This window comes from Rhipicephalus microplus, chromosome 5 (genome assembly GCF_043290135.1).
Source record: "Rhipicephalus microplus isolate Deutch F79 chromosome 5, USDA_Rmic, whole genome shotgun sequence".
Lineage (NCBI taxonomy): Eukaryota > Metazoa > Arthropoda > Arachnida > Ixodida > Ixodidae > Rhipicephalus > Rhipicephalus microplus.
Window position 1 is genome coordinate 41,401,260 of NC_134704.1, and position 21,325 is coordinate 41,422,584.

General features: G+C 48.2%; 2 protein-coding genes across 2 annotated transcripts in view; both read right to left on the bottom strand.

Annotated features, from left to right (window-relative positions):
- LOC119173904 (monocarboxylate transporter 13) overlaps positions 1–21,325 on the bottom strand; it is a 148,202-nt gene that overhangs the window by 101,220 nt on the left and 25,657 nt on the right. The window lies entirely within an intron of this gene.
- LOC142817748 (uncharacterized) lies at positions 6,276–7,616 on the bottom strand. The gene is made up of 2 exons (XM_075895271.1): positions 7,191–7,616; positions 6,276–6,619 (listed from the first exon to the last, which is right to left on the bottom strand). The coding sequence occupies exon 1, from the start codon at positions 7,534–7,536 to the stop codon at positions 7,207–7,209; it is 330 nt and encodes a 109-aa protein (XP_075751386.1). The 5' UTR covers positions 7,537–7,616; the 3' UTR covers positions 6,276–6,619; positions 7,191–7,206.

Sequence of the window (21,325 nt, forward strand, 5' to 3'; positions counted from 1 at the left end):
TCTCATAACTATATGTTGGTTTTGGGACGTAGAACCACACATATCAAATAATTATTCAAACTCAGTGTTCACCATACCACTCTCAAGCTAATTAAAACGCAGCGTTCAGCACAGATCGCAAGGCTCCTGAGCTCCAGAGTGGATGGGCGCCTCTTGGAGGTGGCGGGCATGCATCGACGTTACAATGTGAAGCGACTCAGCTGCACGTACATTCAAGAAGGACTTACGTCGCTGGTCCCTTCTCCAGAAACATGCGCCCACAGCACAATTTGGTGCGACGAATAGCTCATGCCAAGGTGGTGAAAAACAAAAAAAGCCTTTGTGGACGCAGCTCAGTACGAGCGCTCCCTTAAGTTGGCGCGCACGGCAGTAGCGAAAAAGGCAAGCAACGGACGACGTGGCACAACAGGTGGCGAGTGCACTGGCGAAGCATGATTCGAGACGGTGGTGTATCTACAATAACTACCGAGCAGTCGACAAGGCCTTCGCGTCGGGAATCGTCGCTACAGAGGCGGCTCTGCTTGTTTACCACCTCTGTTTCTCACCATTCAAGCTATCCATATCAGTAAGTACAATACAAAGAAAAAAAAACAGCCTTGTTACATGAGCAACAGATCGATGACCTTCTGGAAGCAGCCAAGATTGTAGGAGCAAGAAAAGCACAAAGTACGTGCTCGTTTTTCAGACACCGCAAACGCAGCGAAGAAGTCAGGATGGGGGCCTATCGAGGAAGCAATGTTCGGATGCGTCCTTGCGGGCTTCATGAATATGCGGTTACTATTTGCAAGACTTTAATGCGATAGCGTTAGAAAGCTCGTTTCGAAGAAATTCCAGCATCGTTAATCGTGAACGGGAAATGATCTTCTCGTCCACGACCAAAAAATCGCGAAAGATGCGAATAAAAGAAACAAACATTTGCAGGTCCAAGTGAGGACCGAACCCAGGTTATTCGTGGCAAGCACGTGTTCTACCAGAGAGCTACAATATTGCTTAAACCACTTTAAAAATCTTATGAATGCCATGTAGCTGAAGGAGTCTCCTTAACAAATCATATATTACACGACAGAAGCGTAGATTCATGCCAGGCGTCAAAAGATGTAAATTGACCAACGACGGGGTGTTTTAAAGGCTCACCCATTGCAAAAAAGTGTTGAGACATATTTATCATCATCAATAGCAGAATCATCAACAAAGAAAACAGCTGCCTAGGCTCCTGTATTGCCCTACGTACGCGTAGTGGGTCCTTCCCTAATTCGCAAAAGAAATAGTTTGGTGAAGAGGGTACTGAAAAACTGGGCTTGTTAAGGGCATTCAAGGATGCCTAAACGGCCACTCGATCGCTGGTATTCGTGCCGATTGGTTGTGCGCCGCGACCTCCGACGACAGCGCTGCTCTGGTCGACTGGCTCGCCCTACGCCATCTCCTGACGCCGACAAGAGCTCTTGCTGAGTGGTGCCTCGTACTCGGACTTCTGCGACCGTGTCCATCTTTCCTATCTTCCCCTTACTTTTGGATGTCACTGCTGTCCCTGCGCCTCACTCTCTCCTTCCCCCGATCTCTATCTCTATACCTTTAATTCCTCCTTATCCTATTAATCCCTCCTTACCCCCATCCCTCGTGAGCTACTGTTGAGGTGTCCTCCCCCTGAGAGACAGTTACGGGGCTCACTTTTCTTTTCATTTAAGAATCACTTATACACACAAAACAGGCAATGTTACTTGCAATGTCGTTAATATCCTATCGACGCACTCGATGCATGCACCTAGAACTGAAGCAGGCTAGCAGTTCAGAAGGTGATGAGCACGAGTCTCGATTACGCTATCGCGATCTACTCTCGAAGGCGAAGATTAAGCATCGTCCAAATTTTCAGGAAAGTGCATCATTAGATTATGTTTGATTTTCTCTTCTTAACGTGCTCGAGTTTTTCAAAAGCTCTTCGTGACAACACAGTCTCCCTAAACCTTTAATGAAAGTTCAGAACCGTATTCGATAAAATTTATGAAATCTTCGACACAAGTACAGCTACCTAGAGAAATTGACAGTGAAGCGAGAGGTGGGTTAATATATACTCACTGACCACCCACAACTAGGCACGAACTCAAATTTCAACGCTCATGCACGCCAATAATAAAGCAGCTCGTCCCAGAGGCGTTCGTTTACCTATGTCACTGGGATAAAACCCCGGCCACAGTGGTCGCATTCTCGATGGAAGCGCAGATGCTTTCATCGCTGCCTACATCTCAGAGCACGTTAAAGAACCCCCAAGTAGCAGAAATTTCCAGGCCCTTTTAATGTGGAGTCTTTCATAATCATATCATGGTTTTGAGACGTTAAGCCCAAGCCTAAGTCACAGCCAATACACGAAAACGAAGCATCAGACAAAGCTAAGCAGCCTTCCCAACATTCCACGTCTTTAGTCGCTCAATATAGGTTTTACTCGCATTAAAACGTTTGAGCATGCACAGCCTCATGCAAAGGACATCCGACCTCTAAAGAAAAAACAAACAAAAACATATATGCAAAAACATATTGAACCCTTTGACAATAGGATATACGTGTGCAAACGTGTTATGTTGAAATGAATTACAGAGACGACAGGCCACTTAGGTAACATTTGAAACCTATGCATTGTGTTCGCTTCATACCAACACTGACAGCAACCCAGACTTGCCAATTGGCCAAGTCGTCCCGACAAGTTTTTGATTGTGGACAACCAGCAAAGAGCATTGTGGTCTGTCACAACAGTAAAATGTCGACCATGTAGATACGGACGAAATTTTTGGATGGACCAGACAACAGTCAAGCACTCTTGTTCGGCTATCGAGTACCACTTCTCTGCAGAGGTCAGAGTGCGGCTTGCATACGCGACAACTTTCTCGCGAAAGGCATGGTCACGCTGGAGGAGTATGGCGCCGATTCCTTGTTCACTAGCGTCAGTGTGTAATATCGTAGGTGCCTTGTCATCGAAATAACAAAGCACCAGTGGGGATGTGGGTGCCTGCTTGAGCTCTTGAAACGAGGCTTCGCATTGATTATTCCAATCGAAGGAACCGGTACTAGCAAGGAGCTTGTGAAGAGGAGCGGCAATAGTGGCAAAGTTTCGAATAAAGCGGCGAAAGTACGATGCGAGTCCAAGGAAACTGCGTAGTTTTTTGGAACGAAAGGGTCGCGGAAAGTTGAGGACTGCGGAAATTTTGTCCGGATCGGGCTGGATACCATCTTTATTTACGAGATGTCCTAGAACTCTTATAGCTGTGTTTCCGAAATGGCACTTCTTTGTGTTTAATTGAAGTCCAGCATTAGAGAGACATGTGAGTGCTTGATCTAGGCGTTGCAGATGATCAGCAAAAGTGGAATAAAACACGACAATATCATCGAGGTACCATAGACAAGTTTTCCACTTGAGGCCACGAAGAACAGTGTCGATCATCCTTTCAAATGTGGTGGGGGCATTACATAGCCCGAATGGCATTACGTTAAACTCGTAAAGACCGTCCGGCGTAGAAAAGGCGGTCTTTTCTTTGTCTGCTTCGTTCATTGGTATTTGCCAATACCCGGACCGAAGGTCAAGGGTGGAGAAGTATTGGGCGCCTTGCAATGAGTCAAGTGCAGCATCTATACGGGGCATCGGATATACATCCTTTCGAGTAATCTTGTTGAGCACGCGGTAAACAACACAAAAACGTACCGATCCATCTTTCTTTTGTACCAAGACAACGGGTGATGACCAAGAACTGGTAGAGGGTCGTATGATGTTTCTTTTTAGCATATCGGTCACGTTCTCGTCGATGATTTTGCGCTCGGCCAAGGAGACTCGGTAGGGACGACGGCGTACAACACTCTGACCTCCAGTGTCGATGCGATGATGCGCAACTGTGGTCTGTCCTAGTGCCGAAGCCTTGGAGTCAAAGGAGGCCTGGTGTTTTGTTAGCAAATTTAGCAACGCCTCACGTTGAGAAGCCGAAAGGTCAGGATTTATGACGGGAGCAAAGGAGGAGGAAGTAACAGACCGGGCCTGTTGTGGCTGAGCTGTCAAGGCGCCAAGAGAGACCAAAGATACTGGTTTGGTATCCACATAACACGACAATGCAGAACTTTGAGGTAGCAGGACAGGCTCCGGGGTAGGATTCAGGCCAAGGATTATCGCAGCACTGTCTTTGAACCGCACCAGGCTGGAGGGGACTACAACGCCGCGAGCTAGACAGTGGCTGGAAGGGGTGATAAGGACGTCACCATTGGCAATATTCGGAGAAGTGATGGCCATGAGTTGCTCCTGACTCGGGAGCAGTATGGTATTGGAAGCTGTGAAAAAACGCAATGGTTTCTCGTCGACACGTTCGCTGCAGTGATCGGTCTCGGTCATCTCGACTACACGTTGACGGCAAGAAATTATTGCAGATGCTGATGAGAAAAAGTCCCAACCTAAAATTAGTTCATGAGCACATGAAATTAAGACAGCGAAGGTGATGTGGTGACGAATACCATCAATGAAGACACGCGCTGTACATTGGGCCGATAATCTAATTATTGCTCCATTGGCCCCAATCAAAGATGATCCAAGGTAGGGTGTCTTCACTTTCCGCAATCGAGAACACAAGTCGGCACGCATAACTGAAATAGTTGCTCCCGTGTCCACCAAAGCCTAAACCCGCACACCTTGCACAGTTACCAATAACGTGTTTGATGGTCGTTCAGGAGGAGTTGTGACATTTCGCCGCGATGCAGTTTTCCCTCCAAAAACTGCACTGTTTAGTTTTCCGATCGCTGGGCAGCCACCTGAGAGACAGGTCGAAGGGGTGAAATAGAGCGTCGGCGTGGCGAAGGGGAGCGTGGTCGGGAGGCACGTGTATTGTTGGTCGTGTTGGAAATGCGCATAGGAGACGGGGATCGGTGGTTGGCAGGACTGTCGCCCTAACGGTAGTAACTTCGTGCACATGTGTCGTCTCGTTCAAACGCGGCATAACCACGACGTTCATCTTGCTGCCGACGTCGACAGACCCGGGAAATGTGTCCTCGAATTCCGCAGTAGTAGCAAATAGGCCGTGGGGCCCGCCAAGAAGAATGGTAGCTAGGGTTCGGTGGACGGGCGACTAGAGGTGCGAGATGTTCGTGATCAGGCACAGGTGGTGGTACTTGAGACGGCGAGGGTTGCATTGAAGCGATCTGTGCATACGAAGCGGGTTGGGTGCATGGTGGAGCACGGTGGGTGCTTTGATACGCGGACATTTCTTCCCTCATAATGCTACGCAGATCACTAGAAGCGGGTTGAGCGGGAACGTTGTGAGAAGGAGGTAAAGTGTAGGCTTGCAGTTCCTCACGAATTATGGTTCGAATGATGGATCGGAGCTCCATACTGTTTGCCAAGGGGTTCTCAGAGAAGTCGGGTCGCAGGCGAATTGACTGCAAGGTATCAAGCCGCTGGCATACAGAGACGACGTCGGAAACCGTCGAAGGGTTGTGCGCGACGAGGGCGTTGAAAGCGGTAGGTCCGATACCCTTCAAAAGGTGCCGGACACGATCACCTTCTGGCATAGTGTCGTCGACACGGCGGCAAAGTGCAAGCACATCCTCAATATAGGAAGTGTAGGACTCACCGCAATGTTGAACACGTTCTGCTAATTTCTTCCGAGCAACTTCTGAACGGACGGTCGGTGTGCCGAAAATGCGTCGGAGCTGGTCTTTGAAGGAAGACCAATCGCGGAAGTCGCTCTCATGATTTAGGAACCACGTCTTGGCAACCTGAGAGACGTAAAACTGGACGCGTGCTAATTTCGATGCCTCGTTCCAGTTGTTGTAGACACCTACGCGGTCATAGTTGTCGAGCCAGTCTTCGAAATCTTCGCCAGGCAGACCGGAGAAGATTGGAGGCTCCCGAGGGGGGTTGTTGACCGGGCTAGGGTTGGCAGTGCGTGGTTGAGCCGGCGGGTGGTTCGGATGGGCTTGCTCTTGCGCCATGGTGCTCTGCTGGCGTAAGCGACGTCTCGAACGGAGCTCCAGGAGGTGGCTTTGGATGGAGAGAGGTCGAAGAGATCGGGAAGCACCTTCCACCACTTGAAATACCACGGGTTCAGCTGACGCTTTATTCAAGCAGCAGCGAAATGGCGCCGATGATGAAGAGGCACGCGCGAAGACAGATGGTGGTTATTGACAGATGAGGATGACGTCCAATAAATTCTTACAATATGTATTTTATTATATCAGCACACCGCTGCACCAAACTACCATCACAATACTTCCGACTTGATATCATAATATACAACGACAAAAGTCTTGGAGAAAAGAAAATTAACTCTGCTCGAACATGTCGAACGCTGTCATCGATTAATGTCCATCAGTTTCAAACACCATACGAACCGGCTGCACGGGCATTCCGGAATGCCGTTTATGCGCGTAACAGCCTGCCAAACGGCGGGCTTCCGCTACAGCCGCCCGTTGTTGTATGATCTGCCTTCGTGGCCATGATCGAGTGGACACACGTAGTCGCCGTTGTCGCAGATGCAGCCACTGAACCCGGTCCGAGTCCAGTGAAGCCACCTCAGGAGTGCTGCGTCCCTGCCCCCAAGCCGACGTCAACGGGAACCTGTCGTTGACGTTCCTCCCCACAGCGATGTCGTCGCCCCTGTGTACGAAAAAAGCCGAGTTGTGGCGACAGGGTCACATTCGACCAATTTGCCGTGGCCACCTGTGCTATAACAGCAGTATAGTGGACGATCGTGATGTTGAACAGAGCATATAATAAGGAGCGGTTGAAAGGGAAAAAAAAGATTGGGCGCTGACTCGCAACCGACTTTAATCCAATACTATGGAGAAATCTGTACTACGGCACCCAAACAAACACAAAAACAAACAAGGGAAGAATACGATGCGCGTCGACACACATTTTCTCACATTCCCCCTATACGTGCCATTTAGACATGCTGATTCATTCTCGTGTAGAGAAATCGAAGGCTGCCAGACGCAGACCTGTCTTCTTCGTGCAATTCGTGGTGCCTCGAAACTTAACAACATTTCATGAGCTTTGCACTCAACGGGATATTCTCATCGTTTGCGATTGAACTTAGTTTCGAGCCAGCGCTTGTCTGTTTTTTTTCTTTTCTAACATCAATTGCCATTTGCGTTGTCCAATATCCTGAATAAGCACCATCTTGGCCACGTTGCCTCTTTAACGTCGGATAGTGCGGGCCGCTCACCTTGATGCCACCAGCATCAGTAGCAACCTAGGCAGCTGCCGTCCCTGTGCTGATCAGCGGTCACGTCAACGCCGTCGGTGGAGGCAATGTACTGCCGCAGATCTTCCGCGTTGCGCTTCGACCTGGTGTAGTTGGCGAAGGAATACGTAAGCACGCAGGCGAATACCGGGATGGAGACTTCCAGCTCGGCGATGATCGCGTACCGGTCCTCGCGGTTACCAGTGCTACCGGATCGATGACGTGTGACCGCAGCTCGGGTCAGATGATGTTGCTGGTTCCGTTGAGGAGCAGCGGCAAGTAGAAGGGTGCGGTGCGGACGTGTTGAAGACGGCTCGAACACGAACATGACGGGACAGGAAACTCAGCTGTCTCCAGGACCGATCAGACTTCTTCACCGCCACGTCTCTGCTTTAACGGGGTTCTCGAATTTGCAGAAATGCACGCGACGCTCACGCACCTACCGCGAGTATACTTCTTCTTCTTCGCTAGAGAACATTGCGTAGCTAGAAATTATTTGCAGGAGTAGGTGGGGGGATTAACAATACCTTTTGTGTATTAGAGTGTGTGTTTTACTCCTAGCCAATGGCAGAAAATTCATCAATGCCCGTTGTTGCTGCTGTGGCTCCCCCTGCTTTCGCTCTGTCTACTAGTGTCGGCGACCGCGCAGTAAATTCGGGCAACATTGTGCATGGCAATGTGACGTCAGCCGGTGCGCTTCTTGAAGCGGGTAATTTGAAGTGCGCTAACCCAGTTGGTATGTGGGGTTTACCGTCCGAAAACCACGATATGATTATGAGAGACGCCGTAGTGGATGGCTCCGGAAATTTCGACCACCTGGGGTTCTTTAACGTGCACCGAAATCTGAGCACACGGGCCTACAGCACTTACGCCCCCAGCGGAAATGCAGCATTGGCAGCCGGGATTCGATCCCGCGGCCTGCGGGTCAGCAGCCGAGTATACCTTAGCCGCTAGACCACCGTGGCGGGGCGAAATGCGCCAACCCGACGCTGGCCACTAAAACGTGATTTTATTTCAAAATATGCCTTTGGCACAAAAGTACCACTACGAGGTTTATGGACCGCTAATTCAACAATCAACGTTGACCTAATTGCCTTGTGTGTCCCTTTAAGGGTATGAGCAAATTTTCCTACGCGACAAAACCAAGAAAAAGTAGTTTGTGCGCTATTCATCATCCATGCCTCTTTTTAGCCATACATGTACAGCACAATGTACTCAAGACGTCTGAATGAAATTTCAATAAATGAGGTTTAATTCATTTATTGAAATAGAATAACCGTGCGTCATGGACCAAGATAATGATGATGATTAAGAATAGTTCAATCAGCTTGCCCTTGCAAACACGGGTAGAATTAATCCTGGTACTGGATAGCAGGATTCGATAATCTTTTTATGATATTGGATCTCCCAAAGTGTGCAATAGTTAGACGGTGGCCATTCAAGTGCGATTATGAGCTGTGTATCACGAGCGCAAAGACCTGCTATCGGAAAGTTTAGGTGCTATAATTCATATGTGGTTGCTGCGTGTTAATTTCACAACGACAGTTTGCACTAACAGGGTAAAAATAGATATGTGTATTTAAATTCACCATATTGCGCTGTATAACCACCAAGTCCTGGTTTCCTATATGTACTAGAGGGAGATATTTTTCTTGTATACTGATGAGATGCTCGCAAAAATATTTTCGTGCTTTGAGGCTGTTGTAACATGAAATTAACAAGAAAGAAAATTTTCTGCAGGTAAAAATATCAGGGCCTATAGGGTTGATGAGCCAAAAGCGCTTTGACCGGTCGGTCGGTCGTTCGCTTAGTCTGTTCATCTGTGCGTCTGTCCCTCCGTCCATCTATCCCTCCATCCATTCATTCATTTAGCCAGCCAGCCGCCTATACGTCTGATAGTTTAGTCAACTTACTGTAGACCAAAATTGCTATAGGGTGGTAAGAGCGCTTGAAGAACAAGCATTACTGTTTAGTAACGACACGAATAACGCAAAAAATCCTCTTAGCAACGCGGAAAAGTCTCCTAGACAGGCCTATTCGCTATATGTGTTTTATTATTTAAGCGTGGCGCTGCACTTAACCGTGACCACTATATCTACGACTTATCATTCTATATAAAGAATGAAGCCATGGAGAAAAGAAAAATTCATGATAACCGACGGTGCGGTTGTCCATCAACGTCCATCATTCTGCGACCCGAGAAGAACCGGTTTCACGGGCGTTCTAGTTTCGCGTTCACACGCAAGAACCTTCCATTTGACGGAGTTCAAGTGCAACCACTCGGGGTATTGTAGGACAAGATGCGTTCTATGCCATCATCGCCGTAGTCCTCGCTGTCGCAGATGCAGCCACTCAACTCGACCTGGGCCCAATGAAGCCACCGCACGATGCTGCACCTGCCCCCAAGCTGGATGCTTCTTGTTTGACCGCCGCTCGCAATCAGTCGTTGGCGTTCCGCCCCATCGTGATTACGTCGCTCATGTAGGCGAAAAAGCCGCGTTGTGGTGACGGGTTCAGATTCAACCTATTCGCCGTGACCGACATAGTGCCGTCAAAGCAGTATAGCTGGGTGGGGCTTTGTGATGTTGGATAGCGCATATAACAAGGGGTGGTTGAAGAAAAACCAGGCCAGGTGCTCCTTCAACTAACCTTGAAACCATATGATGGTAAAATACGTACAGCGGCTAGCAAAACACGGGAAAAACAAAAAAAGAAGAATGAGATAATGTACACATGTCTACTTTGCTAGCCTACACCGATGAGCCATGCACAATACAGATATGCTACAGACCTCTTAGTGAAATCAGAGGATGGCTAACGCAGACTTGCTTTTTTCTGGTGCATTCTGTGCTGCCTCAGTCACTAACCTCTTTTTTGTTTTGGTTTGCACATCGTTGTATATTCCGACCATTCGTGATCAAACTGAAGTGCAAGCCACGCATGCCCTGTATTTCTTTTCCCGTCTGTTGTCATTTGTGACGCTCAACATCCTGGCCCGATACCAACTTTTCCCTTTAACGCAGGATAGTGGAGGTTGCTCAACTTGATGCCACCAGCATCATCAGCCTGGGCGCTGTTATCACTCTGCGTATTAAGGGTCACGTCTACACCGTCGGAGGACGCGATGTACTGGCGCAAGTTTTCCGCATTGCGCTTCGACCTGGTGTAGTTGGCGAAGGAATACGTAAGCACGCAGGCACATACCGGGATGGAAACTCCCAGCACGGCGATGATTGCGTACAGGTCCTTGCGGTTACCAGTGCCACCGGATCGATGATATGTGACCGCAGCTCGGGTGTCATGATGTTGCAGGTTCCGTTGAGGAACATTGGCGATCAGAAATGCATAGTACGGACGTGGGGAAGACGGCTCGAACACGAACATGCCGGGACAGGAAACTCGGCTGCCTCCAGGACCGATCAGACTTCTTCACCACCATGCCTCTGTTTTAATAAGCTTTTTAAGTTTACGGCAGATCACGCGATGCTCATGAACCTGCCAGGAAACTCTTCCCTAAAGGACTTTGCGTAGCCAGTAATCATTTTCGGGGAGGCAGGGAGGACGAATCATTGATAATATATATACGTAAAAACCAGAATACCTGAATATACGTTCACCCCTTTAATTTTAAATCTGATTTTTTTATTCGGAAAGCCTCCCGAGACACCTTTACCTTGGTGAATACGTAGCACAAGCAGCTGCACTGGATGATATTTCTTTTTATTTGCACACTAAGCCTTTAGTGTTAAACGCCAGAAAGTTACAAAGTGCTGTCACTCAGACTCGTCTGAACAAGAGTCCGACGACGTGCATGTTTTACTAACAACGTCTCAGAGTGCACCGTCCTCTATTCCATTCAATGCAATACTTATGCAGGATTTTTGCGGAAAGACGGAAGTACGCCGCCACAGCGCAAAGCCCGTCTGCTTCATAAATCGGCGCACCCACGATGGCGATCCCTTGAATTGCATCCTCGTGAGCCCAGAGTCATGCTCTATATCGAGAGCTTTCGCGCTGATGGACCAGCGGCGATGGTGGCGGCAGAACACTACAGCGCCGCACGTGACCCGTGTTCAGATCTCATATCAGCTTTTGTTGTAAAAGGTACCTAGTATTTCCGTCACAGTGAGCACGGACAGGCTATAGATTCAAACTCAGAGCCCCGCCGCGGTGGCTTAGTGGCTAAGATACTCGGCTGATGACACGCAGGTCGCGGGATGATTTCTCGGCTTCGGCTGCTGCATTTCCGATGGAGGCTAAAATGTTGTAGGTCCGTGTGCTCAGATTTGGGTTCACGTTAGAGAGCCCCAGGTGTTCGAAATTCCCGGAGCCCTCCACTACGGCGTCTCTCATAACTATATGTTGGTTTTGGGACGTAGAACCACACATATCAAATAATTATTCAAACTCAGTGTTCACCATACCACTCTCAAGCTAATTAAAACGCAGCGTTCAGCACAGATCGCAAGGCTCCTGATCTCCAGAGTGGATGGGCGCCTCTTGGAGGTGGCGGGCATGCATCGACGTTACAATGTGAAGCGACTCAGCTGCACGTACATTCAAGAAGGACTTACGTCGCTGGTCCCTTCTCCAGAAACATGCGCCCACAGCACAATTTGGTGCGACGAATAGCTCATGCCAAGGTGGTGAAAAACAAAAAAAGCCTTTGTGGACGCAGCTCAGTACGAGCGCTCCCTTAAGTTGGCGCGCACGGCAGTAGCGAAAAAGGCAAGCAACGGACGACGTGGCACAACAGGTGGCGAGTGCACTGGCGAAGCATGATTCGAGACGGTGGTGTATCTACAATAACTACCGAGCAGTCGACAAGGCCTTCGCGTCGGGAATCGTCGCTACAGAGGCGGCTCTGCTTGTTTACCACCTCTGTTTCTCACCATTCAAGCTATCCATATCAGTAAGTACAATACAAAGAAAAAAAAACAGCCTTGTTACATGAGCAACAGATCGATGACCTTCTGGAAGCAGCCAAGATTGTAGGAGCAAGAAAAGCACAAAGTACGTGCTCGTTTTTCAGACACCGCAAACGCAGTGAAGAAGTCAGGATGGGGGCCTATCGAGGAAGCAATGTTCGGATGCGTCCTTGCGGGCTTCATGAATATGCGGTTACTATTTGCAAGACTTTAATGCGATAGCGTTAGAAAGCTCGTTTCGAAGAAATTCCAGCATCGTTAATCGTGAACGGGAAATGATCTTCTCGTCCACGACCAAAAAATCGCGAAAGATGCGAATAAAAGAAACAAACATTTGCAGGTCCAAGTGAGGACCGAACCCAGGTTATTCGTGGCCAGCACGTGTTCTACCAGAGAGCTACAATATTGCTTAAACCACTTTAAAAATCTTATGAATGCCATGTAGCTGAAGGAGTCTCCTTAACAAATCATATATTACACGACAGAAGCGTAGATTCATGCCAGGCGTCAAAGGATGTAAATTGACCAACGACGGGGTGTTTTAAAGGCTCACCCATTGCAAAAAAGTGTTGAGACATATTTATCATCATCATAGCAGAATCATCAACAAAGAAAACAGCTGCCTAGGCTCCTGTATTGCCCTACGTACGCGTAGTGGGTCCTTCCCTAATTCGCAAAAGAAATAGTTTGGTGAAGAGGGTACTGAAAAACTGGGCTTGTTAAGGGCATTCAAGGATGCCTAAACGGCCACTCGATCGCTGGTATTCGTGCCGATTGGTTGTGCCCCGCGACCTCCGACGACAGCGCTGCTCTGGTCGACTGGCTCGCCCTACGCCATCTCCTGACGCCGACAAGAGCTCTTGCTGAGTGGTGCCTCGTACTCGGACTTCTGCGACCGTGTCCATCTTTCCTATCTTCCCCTTACTTTTGGATGTCACTGCTGTCCCTGCGCCTCACTCTCTCCTTCCCCCGATCTCTATCTCTATACCAATAATTACTCCTTATCCTATTAATCCCCCCTTACCCCCATCCCTCGTGAGCTACTGTTGAGGTGTCCTCCCCTTGAGAGACAGTTACGGGGCTCACTTCTCTTTTCATTTAAGAATCACTTACACACACAAAACAGGCAATGTTACTTGCAATGTCGTTTATATCCTATCGACGCACTCGATGCATGCACCTAGAACTGAAGCAGGCTAGCAGTTCAGAAGGCGATGAGCACGAGTCTCGAATACGCTATCGCGATCTACTCTAGAAGGCGAAGATCAAGCATCGTCCAATTTTTCAGGAAAGTGCGTCTTTAGATTATGTTAAATTTTCTCTTCTCAACGAGCTCGACTTTTTCAAAAGCTCTTCGCGACAACAAAGTCTCCCTAAACCTTTAATGAAAGTTCAGAACCGTATCTGATAAAATTTATGAAATCTTCAACAGAAGTACAGCTACCTAGAAAAATTAACAGTGAAGCGAAAGGTGGGTTAATATTCACTCACTGACCACCCACAACCGGGCACTAACTTGAGCTTAAGCGCTCATGCATGGCATTAATACAGAAGCTCGTCCCAGAGGCATTCATTTACCTATGTCACCGGGATAAACACCGGCCACAGTGGTCGCATTCTCGATAGAAGCGCAGATGCTTCCAACGCTACCTACATCTCAGAGCACGTGAAACAACTCCCAAGTAGTGGAAATTTCCAGGCGCCTTTACTGTGGAGTCTTTCATAATCATCTCATGGTTTTGAGACGTTAACCCCAAACATAAGTCACAGCCAATACACGAAAACAAAGCATCAGACAAATCTAAGCAGTTTTCGTTACATTCCACGCCTTCAAGTAAGTCAATATCAGTTTTACTCTCATTAAATAAATTGAGCATGCACAGCAAAGAGACATCCGACCTCTAAAAAACAATCAAACGAAAGCATACATGCAAAAACAAATCGAACCATTTAATTGACAATAGCATATACGTGTACAAACAAGCAGTGTTAAAATGAATTGCAGAGGCGACAGGCCACTTAGGTAATATTTGAAACGTATGCATCATGTTCGCGTCATCCCAACATTGACAGCAACCCAGACACGCCGATTGGCTATATGTATTTTATTATATCAGCATACCACTGCACCTAACTACCATCGCAATTGTTCCGACTTTGTATCATTATATACAACGACAAAAGTCTTGGAGAAAAGAAAATTAACGCTGTTCGAACATTTCAAACGCTATCATCGAATAATGTCCATCAGTCTCAAACACGAGACGAACCAGCTGCACGGGCATCCGGGGATGCCGTTTTGCGCGTAACAGCCTGCCAAACGACGGGCTTCCGCTGCAGCCACCCGGTTTTGTATGACTTGCGTTCGTGGTGATGCTCGTGCGGACAGACGTAGTCGCCGTATTCGTAGATGCAGCCACTGAACCCGGTCCGTGTCCAGTGAAGCCACCTCACGAGTGCTGCGTCCCTGCCCCCAAGCCGACGTAAACGGGAACCTGTCGTTGACGTTCCTCCCCACAGCGACGTCGTCGTCCCTGTATACGAAAAAGCCGCGTTGTCGCGACCGGGTCACATTCGACCAATTTCCCGTGGCCATCTGTCCTATCACAGCAGTACAGTGGACAATCATGATGTTGAACAGCGCATATGATAAGGAGTTGTTGAAAGGGGAAATAAAATCGGGCGCTGACTTACAACTGACTTTATTCTTATGCTATGGAGAAATGTATTCTGTGGCACACAAAACAAACAGAAAAACAAATAAGAAGGGAGTGGGATACGCGTCGACACACATTTTGTCACATTACCCCTACGTGCTATTTAGATATGCTGATTCATTCTCCTGTAGAGAAAAAGAAGACTGCCTGACGCAGACCAGGCTTCTTCGAGCAAGATCTGGGGCCTCGAAACCTAACAATTTTTTGTGAGGTTTGCACTCAACTGCATATCCTCATCGTATGCGATTGAACTTAGGAGTCAGCACTTATCCGTTTTCTTTTTTCCTAACATCACTTGCCATCTGCGTTGTACCATCTTGGCCACGTTGCCTCTTATACGTCAGATAGTGGTGGCCGCTCACCTTGACGCCACCAGCATCAGTAGCCACCTAGGCAGCTGCCATCGCTGTGCTGCTCAGCGGTCACGTCAACGCCGTCGGCGGAGGCAATGTACTGCCGCAGATCTTCCGCGTTGCGCTTCGACCTGGTGTAGTTGGCGAAGGAATACGTAAGCATGCAGGCGAATACCGGGATGGAGACTTCCAGCTCGGCGATGATCACGCACAGGGCCTCGCGGTTACCAGTGCTACCGGATCGATGACGTGTGACCGCAGCTCGTGTCTCATGATGCTGCAGGTTCCGTTGAGGAACAGCGGCTAGTAGAAGGGCGCGGTGCGGACGTGTTGAAGATGGATCAAACACGAACATGCCGGAACAGGAAACTCGGCTGCCTCCAGGACTGATCAGACTTCTTCACCGCCACGTCTCTGCTTTAACGGGGTTCTCAAATTTGCAGAAATGCACGCGACGCTCACGCACCTACCGCGAGACTACTTTGTCTTCTTCTTCGCTACAGAACTTTGCGTAGCTGAAAATAATTTGCAGGAGTGGGTGGGGGGGATTAACCATACCTTTGCTCTATTAAAGTGTGTGTTTTTCTCGTAGCCAATGGCAGAAAATTCATCAATGGGCGTTATGTTGCTGTAGCTCCCGCTGTTTTCGTTATTTCTACTAGTGTCGGCGACCGCGCAGTAAAGCCAGGCAACATTGTGCACGGCAACAGTGACGTCAGCCAGTGCGCTTCTTGAAGCGGGTAATTTGAAGTGCGCTAACCCGGTTGGTATGTGGGGTTTAACGTCCGAAAACCACGATATGATTATGAGAGACGCCGTAGTGGAGGACTCCATGAATGTCGACCACCTTGGGTTCTTTAACGTGCACTCAAATCCAAGGACACGGGCCTACAGCATTTCCGCCTCCATCGGGAATGCAGCCGTTGCAGCCGGTATTCGATCCCGCGACCTGCGGGTCAGCAGCCGAGTACCTTAGCCGCTAGACCACCGCGGCGAGGCAAAATGCGCCAACCCAACGCCGGCCACTAAAACGCGACTTTATTTCAAAATAAGCCCTTGACACAAAAGTACCACAACTAAGTTTCTGGACTGCTATTTGAACAATCAACGTCGACATAATAGTTGCCTTATGTGCCCCTTAAAGGGTATGAGCGAATTTTACTACGCGACAAAACCAATAAAAGGTAGTTTTTGCGCTTTTAATCATTCATGCCTTTTTCTTAGCCATACATGTGCAGCACATCTCACTCAAGGCATCTGAAATAAAAATCAATAAATGAGGTTTAATTCATTTATTGAAATAGAATAACGGTGCGTGATGGACCAAGATAATGATGATGATTAAGGGCAGTTGAATCAGCTTGCCCTTGCAAACACAGGTAGAATTAAGCCTGGTACTGCAAAGCAGGATTCGATAATCTTGTATGATGTTGGATCTCCCAAAGTGTGCAATAATTAGACGGTGGCCACTCAAGTGCAATTAGGAGCTGTGTATCACGAGCGCAAAACCTGTTATCGGAAAGTTTAGGCGCTGTAATTATTACATGGTTGCTGCGTGTTAATTTCACGATTATTTGCACTGACAGGGTAAAAATAATTATGTGTATTTAAATTCACCATATTGCACTTTATAACCGCCAAGTCCTGGTCTCCTATATATACTACAGGAAGACATTTTTCTTGTATACTGATGAGATGCTCGCAAAAAATATTTTCGTGCTTTTAAGGCTGTAGTAAGTAGAAATCAACAAGAAAGACAATTTTCTGAGGGTAAAAATATCAGGGCTTATAGGGTTGATGAGCCATAAGCACGTTGAACGGTCGGTTGGTCGGTCGTTCGGTTAGTCTGTCGTCTGTGCGTCCGTCCCTCCGTCCATCCATCCCTCCATTCATCCAGCCAGCCGCCTATACCTCTAATAGTTTCGTCAACTTACTGTAGACCGAAATTGCTATAGGGTGTTAAGAATGCTTGAATAACAAGAATTACTGTTTAGTAACGACACGAATTACGCGAAAATCCTCTTAGCAACACGGAAAAGTGTCCTAGGCACGCCTATTCAGTATATGTGTTTTATTATTTAAGCGTAGCGCTGCACTTAACCGCGACCACTATACGACTTACTATCATACTAAATAAGGAATGAAGCCTTGGAGAAAAGAAAAATTTAGGACAACCGACGATACAGTTGTTTATCAATGCCATCATTCTGCGACCCGAGAAGAACCGGTTTCACGGGCGTTCTAGTTTCGTCTTCAGACGGTCGACAAGTGCAACCACTCGGGGTATTGTAGGACAAGATGCGTTCTATGCCATCATCGCCGTAGTCCTCGCTGTCGCAGATGCAGCCACTCAACTCGACCTGGGCCCAATGAAGCCACCGCACGATGCTGCACCTGCCCCTAAGCTGGATGCTTCTTGCTTGACCGCCACTCGACACCAGTCGCTGACGGTCCGCCCTATCGTGATTACGTCGCTCCTGTAGACGGAAAAGCCATGTTGTGGTGACAGGGTCAGATTAAACCTATTCGCCGTGACCGACATAGTCAGTGCTATACTGCCGTGAAAGCAGTATAGTGGTGTGTGGATTTGTGATGTTGAATATCGCATATAACAAGGGGCAGTTGAAGAGAAACTAAGACGGGTGCTCCCTCGCGACGAACCTTGAAACCATATGATGGTAAACTATGTACAGCGACTCGCGAAAAACGGAAAAAACAAAAAGAAGAATGAGATAACCTACACATGTCTACTTTGCTCACTTTACACCGATGAGCCACACATGATACAGATATGCCACAGACATCTTATTCAGTGAAATCAAAGGATGGCTAACGCAGACTTGCTTTTTTTTCTATTGCAATCTGTGCTGTCTCGGTCACTAACCTCTTTTTTGTTTTGTTTGGCACATCATTGTATATTACGATCATTTGTGATCAAACTTAAGTGCAAACCAGCGCATGCTCTGTATTTTTTTTCCCCGACTGTTGTCATTTGTGCCACTCAACATCCTGGACCGATACCAACTTTCATCTTTAACGCAGGATAGTGGAGGCTGCACACTTGATGCCACAGCATCAGCAGCAAGGATGCTGTTGTCGCTCTGTGTATTTGGGGTCACGTGGACACCGTCGGTGGACGCGATGCACTGGCGCAACTCTTCGGCATTGCGCTTCGACCTGGTGTAGTTGGCGAAGGAATACGTAAGCACGCAGGCGCATACAGGGATGGAGACTCCCAGCTCGGCGATGATCACGTACAGGCTGTCGCGGTTGCCAGTTCCACCGGATCGATGACGTGTGACCGCAGCTCGGGTCTTATGATGTTGCAGGTTCCGCTGAGAAACAGGGGCGAGTAGAAGGGCGCGGTGCGGACGTGATGAAGACGGATCAAACAAGAACATGTCAGGACAGGAATCTCGACTGTGTCCAGCACTGATCAGACTTATTCACCAACACGTCTCTGTCTTATTAGGCTTCTCAACTTTACGTCAGAGCATGCGATGCTCATTAACCTGCCACGAGACTACTTTCTCTTCTTCGCTAAAGGACAGTGAGTTGCCAGTAATCACTTTCGGGGAGGAAGGGAGGACGAATCATTAATAATAATATATACCTTAAAAACAGAGTATAGGTCGTACGATTATACGTTGACCCCTCAAATTTTAAATCTTTGACATTTTTTAATCGCAAAGCATCGCGGCACACCTATACCTTGGTAAAAATACGCAGCATAACCAGCTGCACTGGGTGACATTTCTTTTTATTTGGACACTAAGCTTATAGAGTTAAACACCAGAAGGCCACAAAGTGCTGTCACTCAGACTCGTCCGAACGAGTATCCGACGACGTGTATTTTTCACTATTAACGTCCCTGAGTTCACCGTCCTTCGTTCCATTCAATTCGGCACTTATGCAGCATTTCCGGAAAAACGGAAGCACGCCGCCTCAGCGCAAAGCCATTCCGCTTCATAAATCGATGCACCCAAATTGGCGATCCCTTGAATTGCATCCTCGTGAGCTCAGAGTCATGCTCTATATCGAGAGCTCTCACGCTGATGGACCAGCGGCGATGGTGGCGGCGGACCACTACGGCGCCGCACGGGACCCGTGTTCCGATCTCATATCAGCTTTTGTTGTAAAAGGTACCTAGTGTTTCCGTCACAGTGAGCACGGACAGGCTATACATTCAAACTCAGAGCCCCGCCACGGTGGCTTAGTGGCTAAGGTACTCGGCTGCTGACCCGCAGGTCGCGGGATCAAATCTCGGCTTCGGCTGCTGCATTTCCGATGAAGGCCGAAATGTTGTAGGCCCGTGTGCTCAGACTTGGGTGCCCGTTAGAGAACTAAAGGTGGTTTAAAATTCTGGAGCCCTCCTCTACGGCATCTCTCATAATCATATGGTGGTTTTGGGACGTTGAACCACAGATATCAACCAATTATTCAAACTCAGTGTTCACTATACCACTCTCAAGCTAATTAAAACGCAGCGTTCAGCACAGATCGCAAGGCTCCTGAGCTCCAGAGTGGATGGGCGCCTCTTGGAGGCGGCGGGCTTGCAGCGACGTTACAATGTGAGGCGGCGAGGCTGCACGTACATTCAAGAGAAACTTACGTCACTGGTCCCTTCTCCAGAAACATGCGCCCACAGCACAATGTGGTGCGACGAATAGCTCATGCCAAGGTGGGGAAAGGATAAAAAAACCTTTGTGGACTCAGCTGAGTACGAGCGCTGCTCCCTTAAGTTGGCGCCCACGGCAGTAGCGAAAAAGGCAAGCAACGGGCGACGTGGCACAACAGGTGGCGAGTGCACTGGCGAAGCATGATTCGAGACGGTGGTATATCTACATTAACTACCGAGCAGTCGACAAGGCCTTCACGTCGGGAATGGTTGCTACAGAGGCGGCTCCGCTGCTTAGCTGCCACTGCTTCTTAGCCGCCTCAAACTTGGGTGCAAGTTAAAGAACCCCGTCTGGTCGAGATTTCCGGAGCCCTCCACTACGGCGTCTCTCGTAATCATATGGTCGTTTTGGGACGTTAAAACCCACATATCACCATCAACGTTCGTGAAACGGCAAATGTGGTTGCAGGGCTGTATGTCAAGTTTTTTAAACCATAGATATGTACTGATATGCTACAGCCGTCACGTCAGGTTATCATCAATTGTATTATGTGTCATAGCCGTATTCCTCGGGAGCCTAAGCGCTTAATATCAGCTTATCGCTTTTGATGTTGATAATACTTATGTTCGTTTTGGCATCCTGTTGCACTCGAGGCGAGTGCAAGGAGCTGGTTATATAAACATCTAGAAGTGTTCAACATAGGTCTGTGCGTGCAGCATTTTCACGTATATTTGGCGTCATTTCATAACGCATCGCCCAATTAGCCCCGAGAAGTTGGAGTGGCGCCACCTGGCGAGTGACGTCACGGCACGCACTCTTCGATGCGAGCCGCGGCGCGCCTACATAATGATGCGCTCGCTTCGTGCGCTGTTCCAATGTTTGCGTTCGCTTTTTGCTTGTCTCAAGCTGCACATGAATGGAGAAAACAGATTCCGCACGGTTTTAGGTAAAACAATAAAAACCTTACTTTTGCTGCTGCACAATCACGTGCTGGGTCGTATAGCAATGCGAGATGAGTGAAAAGGTCTGTGTCGCGCTGCTAATCCCAATGATGGATTCCATTCGTGGCGACAACAGCCGCATTCCGACGAGGGTGAAAATCAAGAGCCCGCTTCTGCTTGGATACAACAAACTCATTGACGCATAACAATGTGATTTTGAGAGGGAATCAAGACACCTTATTTGCATTATAAGGTTGAAATCAACATGGTTGATTCGTTTAGGAGATATCAATGCTTCTCCTCTTGTAGAGTAATTTGTACCGGAGATGCCTAGGGATGCGGGCTTCGCGATGGTGCTCCCTAACCCGGAAATAACGCAGTTGCGATCTCACTCGGGAGCATTCTTTATTTGTGAAAAAAACAATCCTGTCCACGATGATCATGGTTTGAGTGTATGTTGTCATTACTTTTTTCTCGGTTCATTGATTATTGAATGGCTTTGTTGAGTTATCTGTCTCAGCTCACGACTTCCCTTCGTATTCGTTTGACGTTAGCAACC

Bases quoted from the DNA above. Each gene is read 5' to 3' on its own strand.
- LOC142817748 (XM_075895271.1), bottom strand. From the start codon at position 7,536: ATGTTCGTGTTCGAGCCGTCTTCAACACGTCCGCACCGCACCCTTCTA.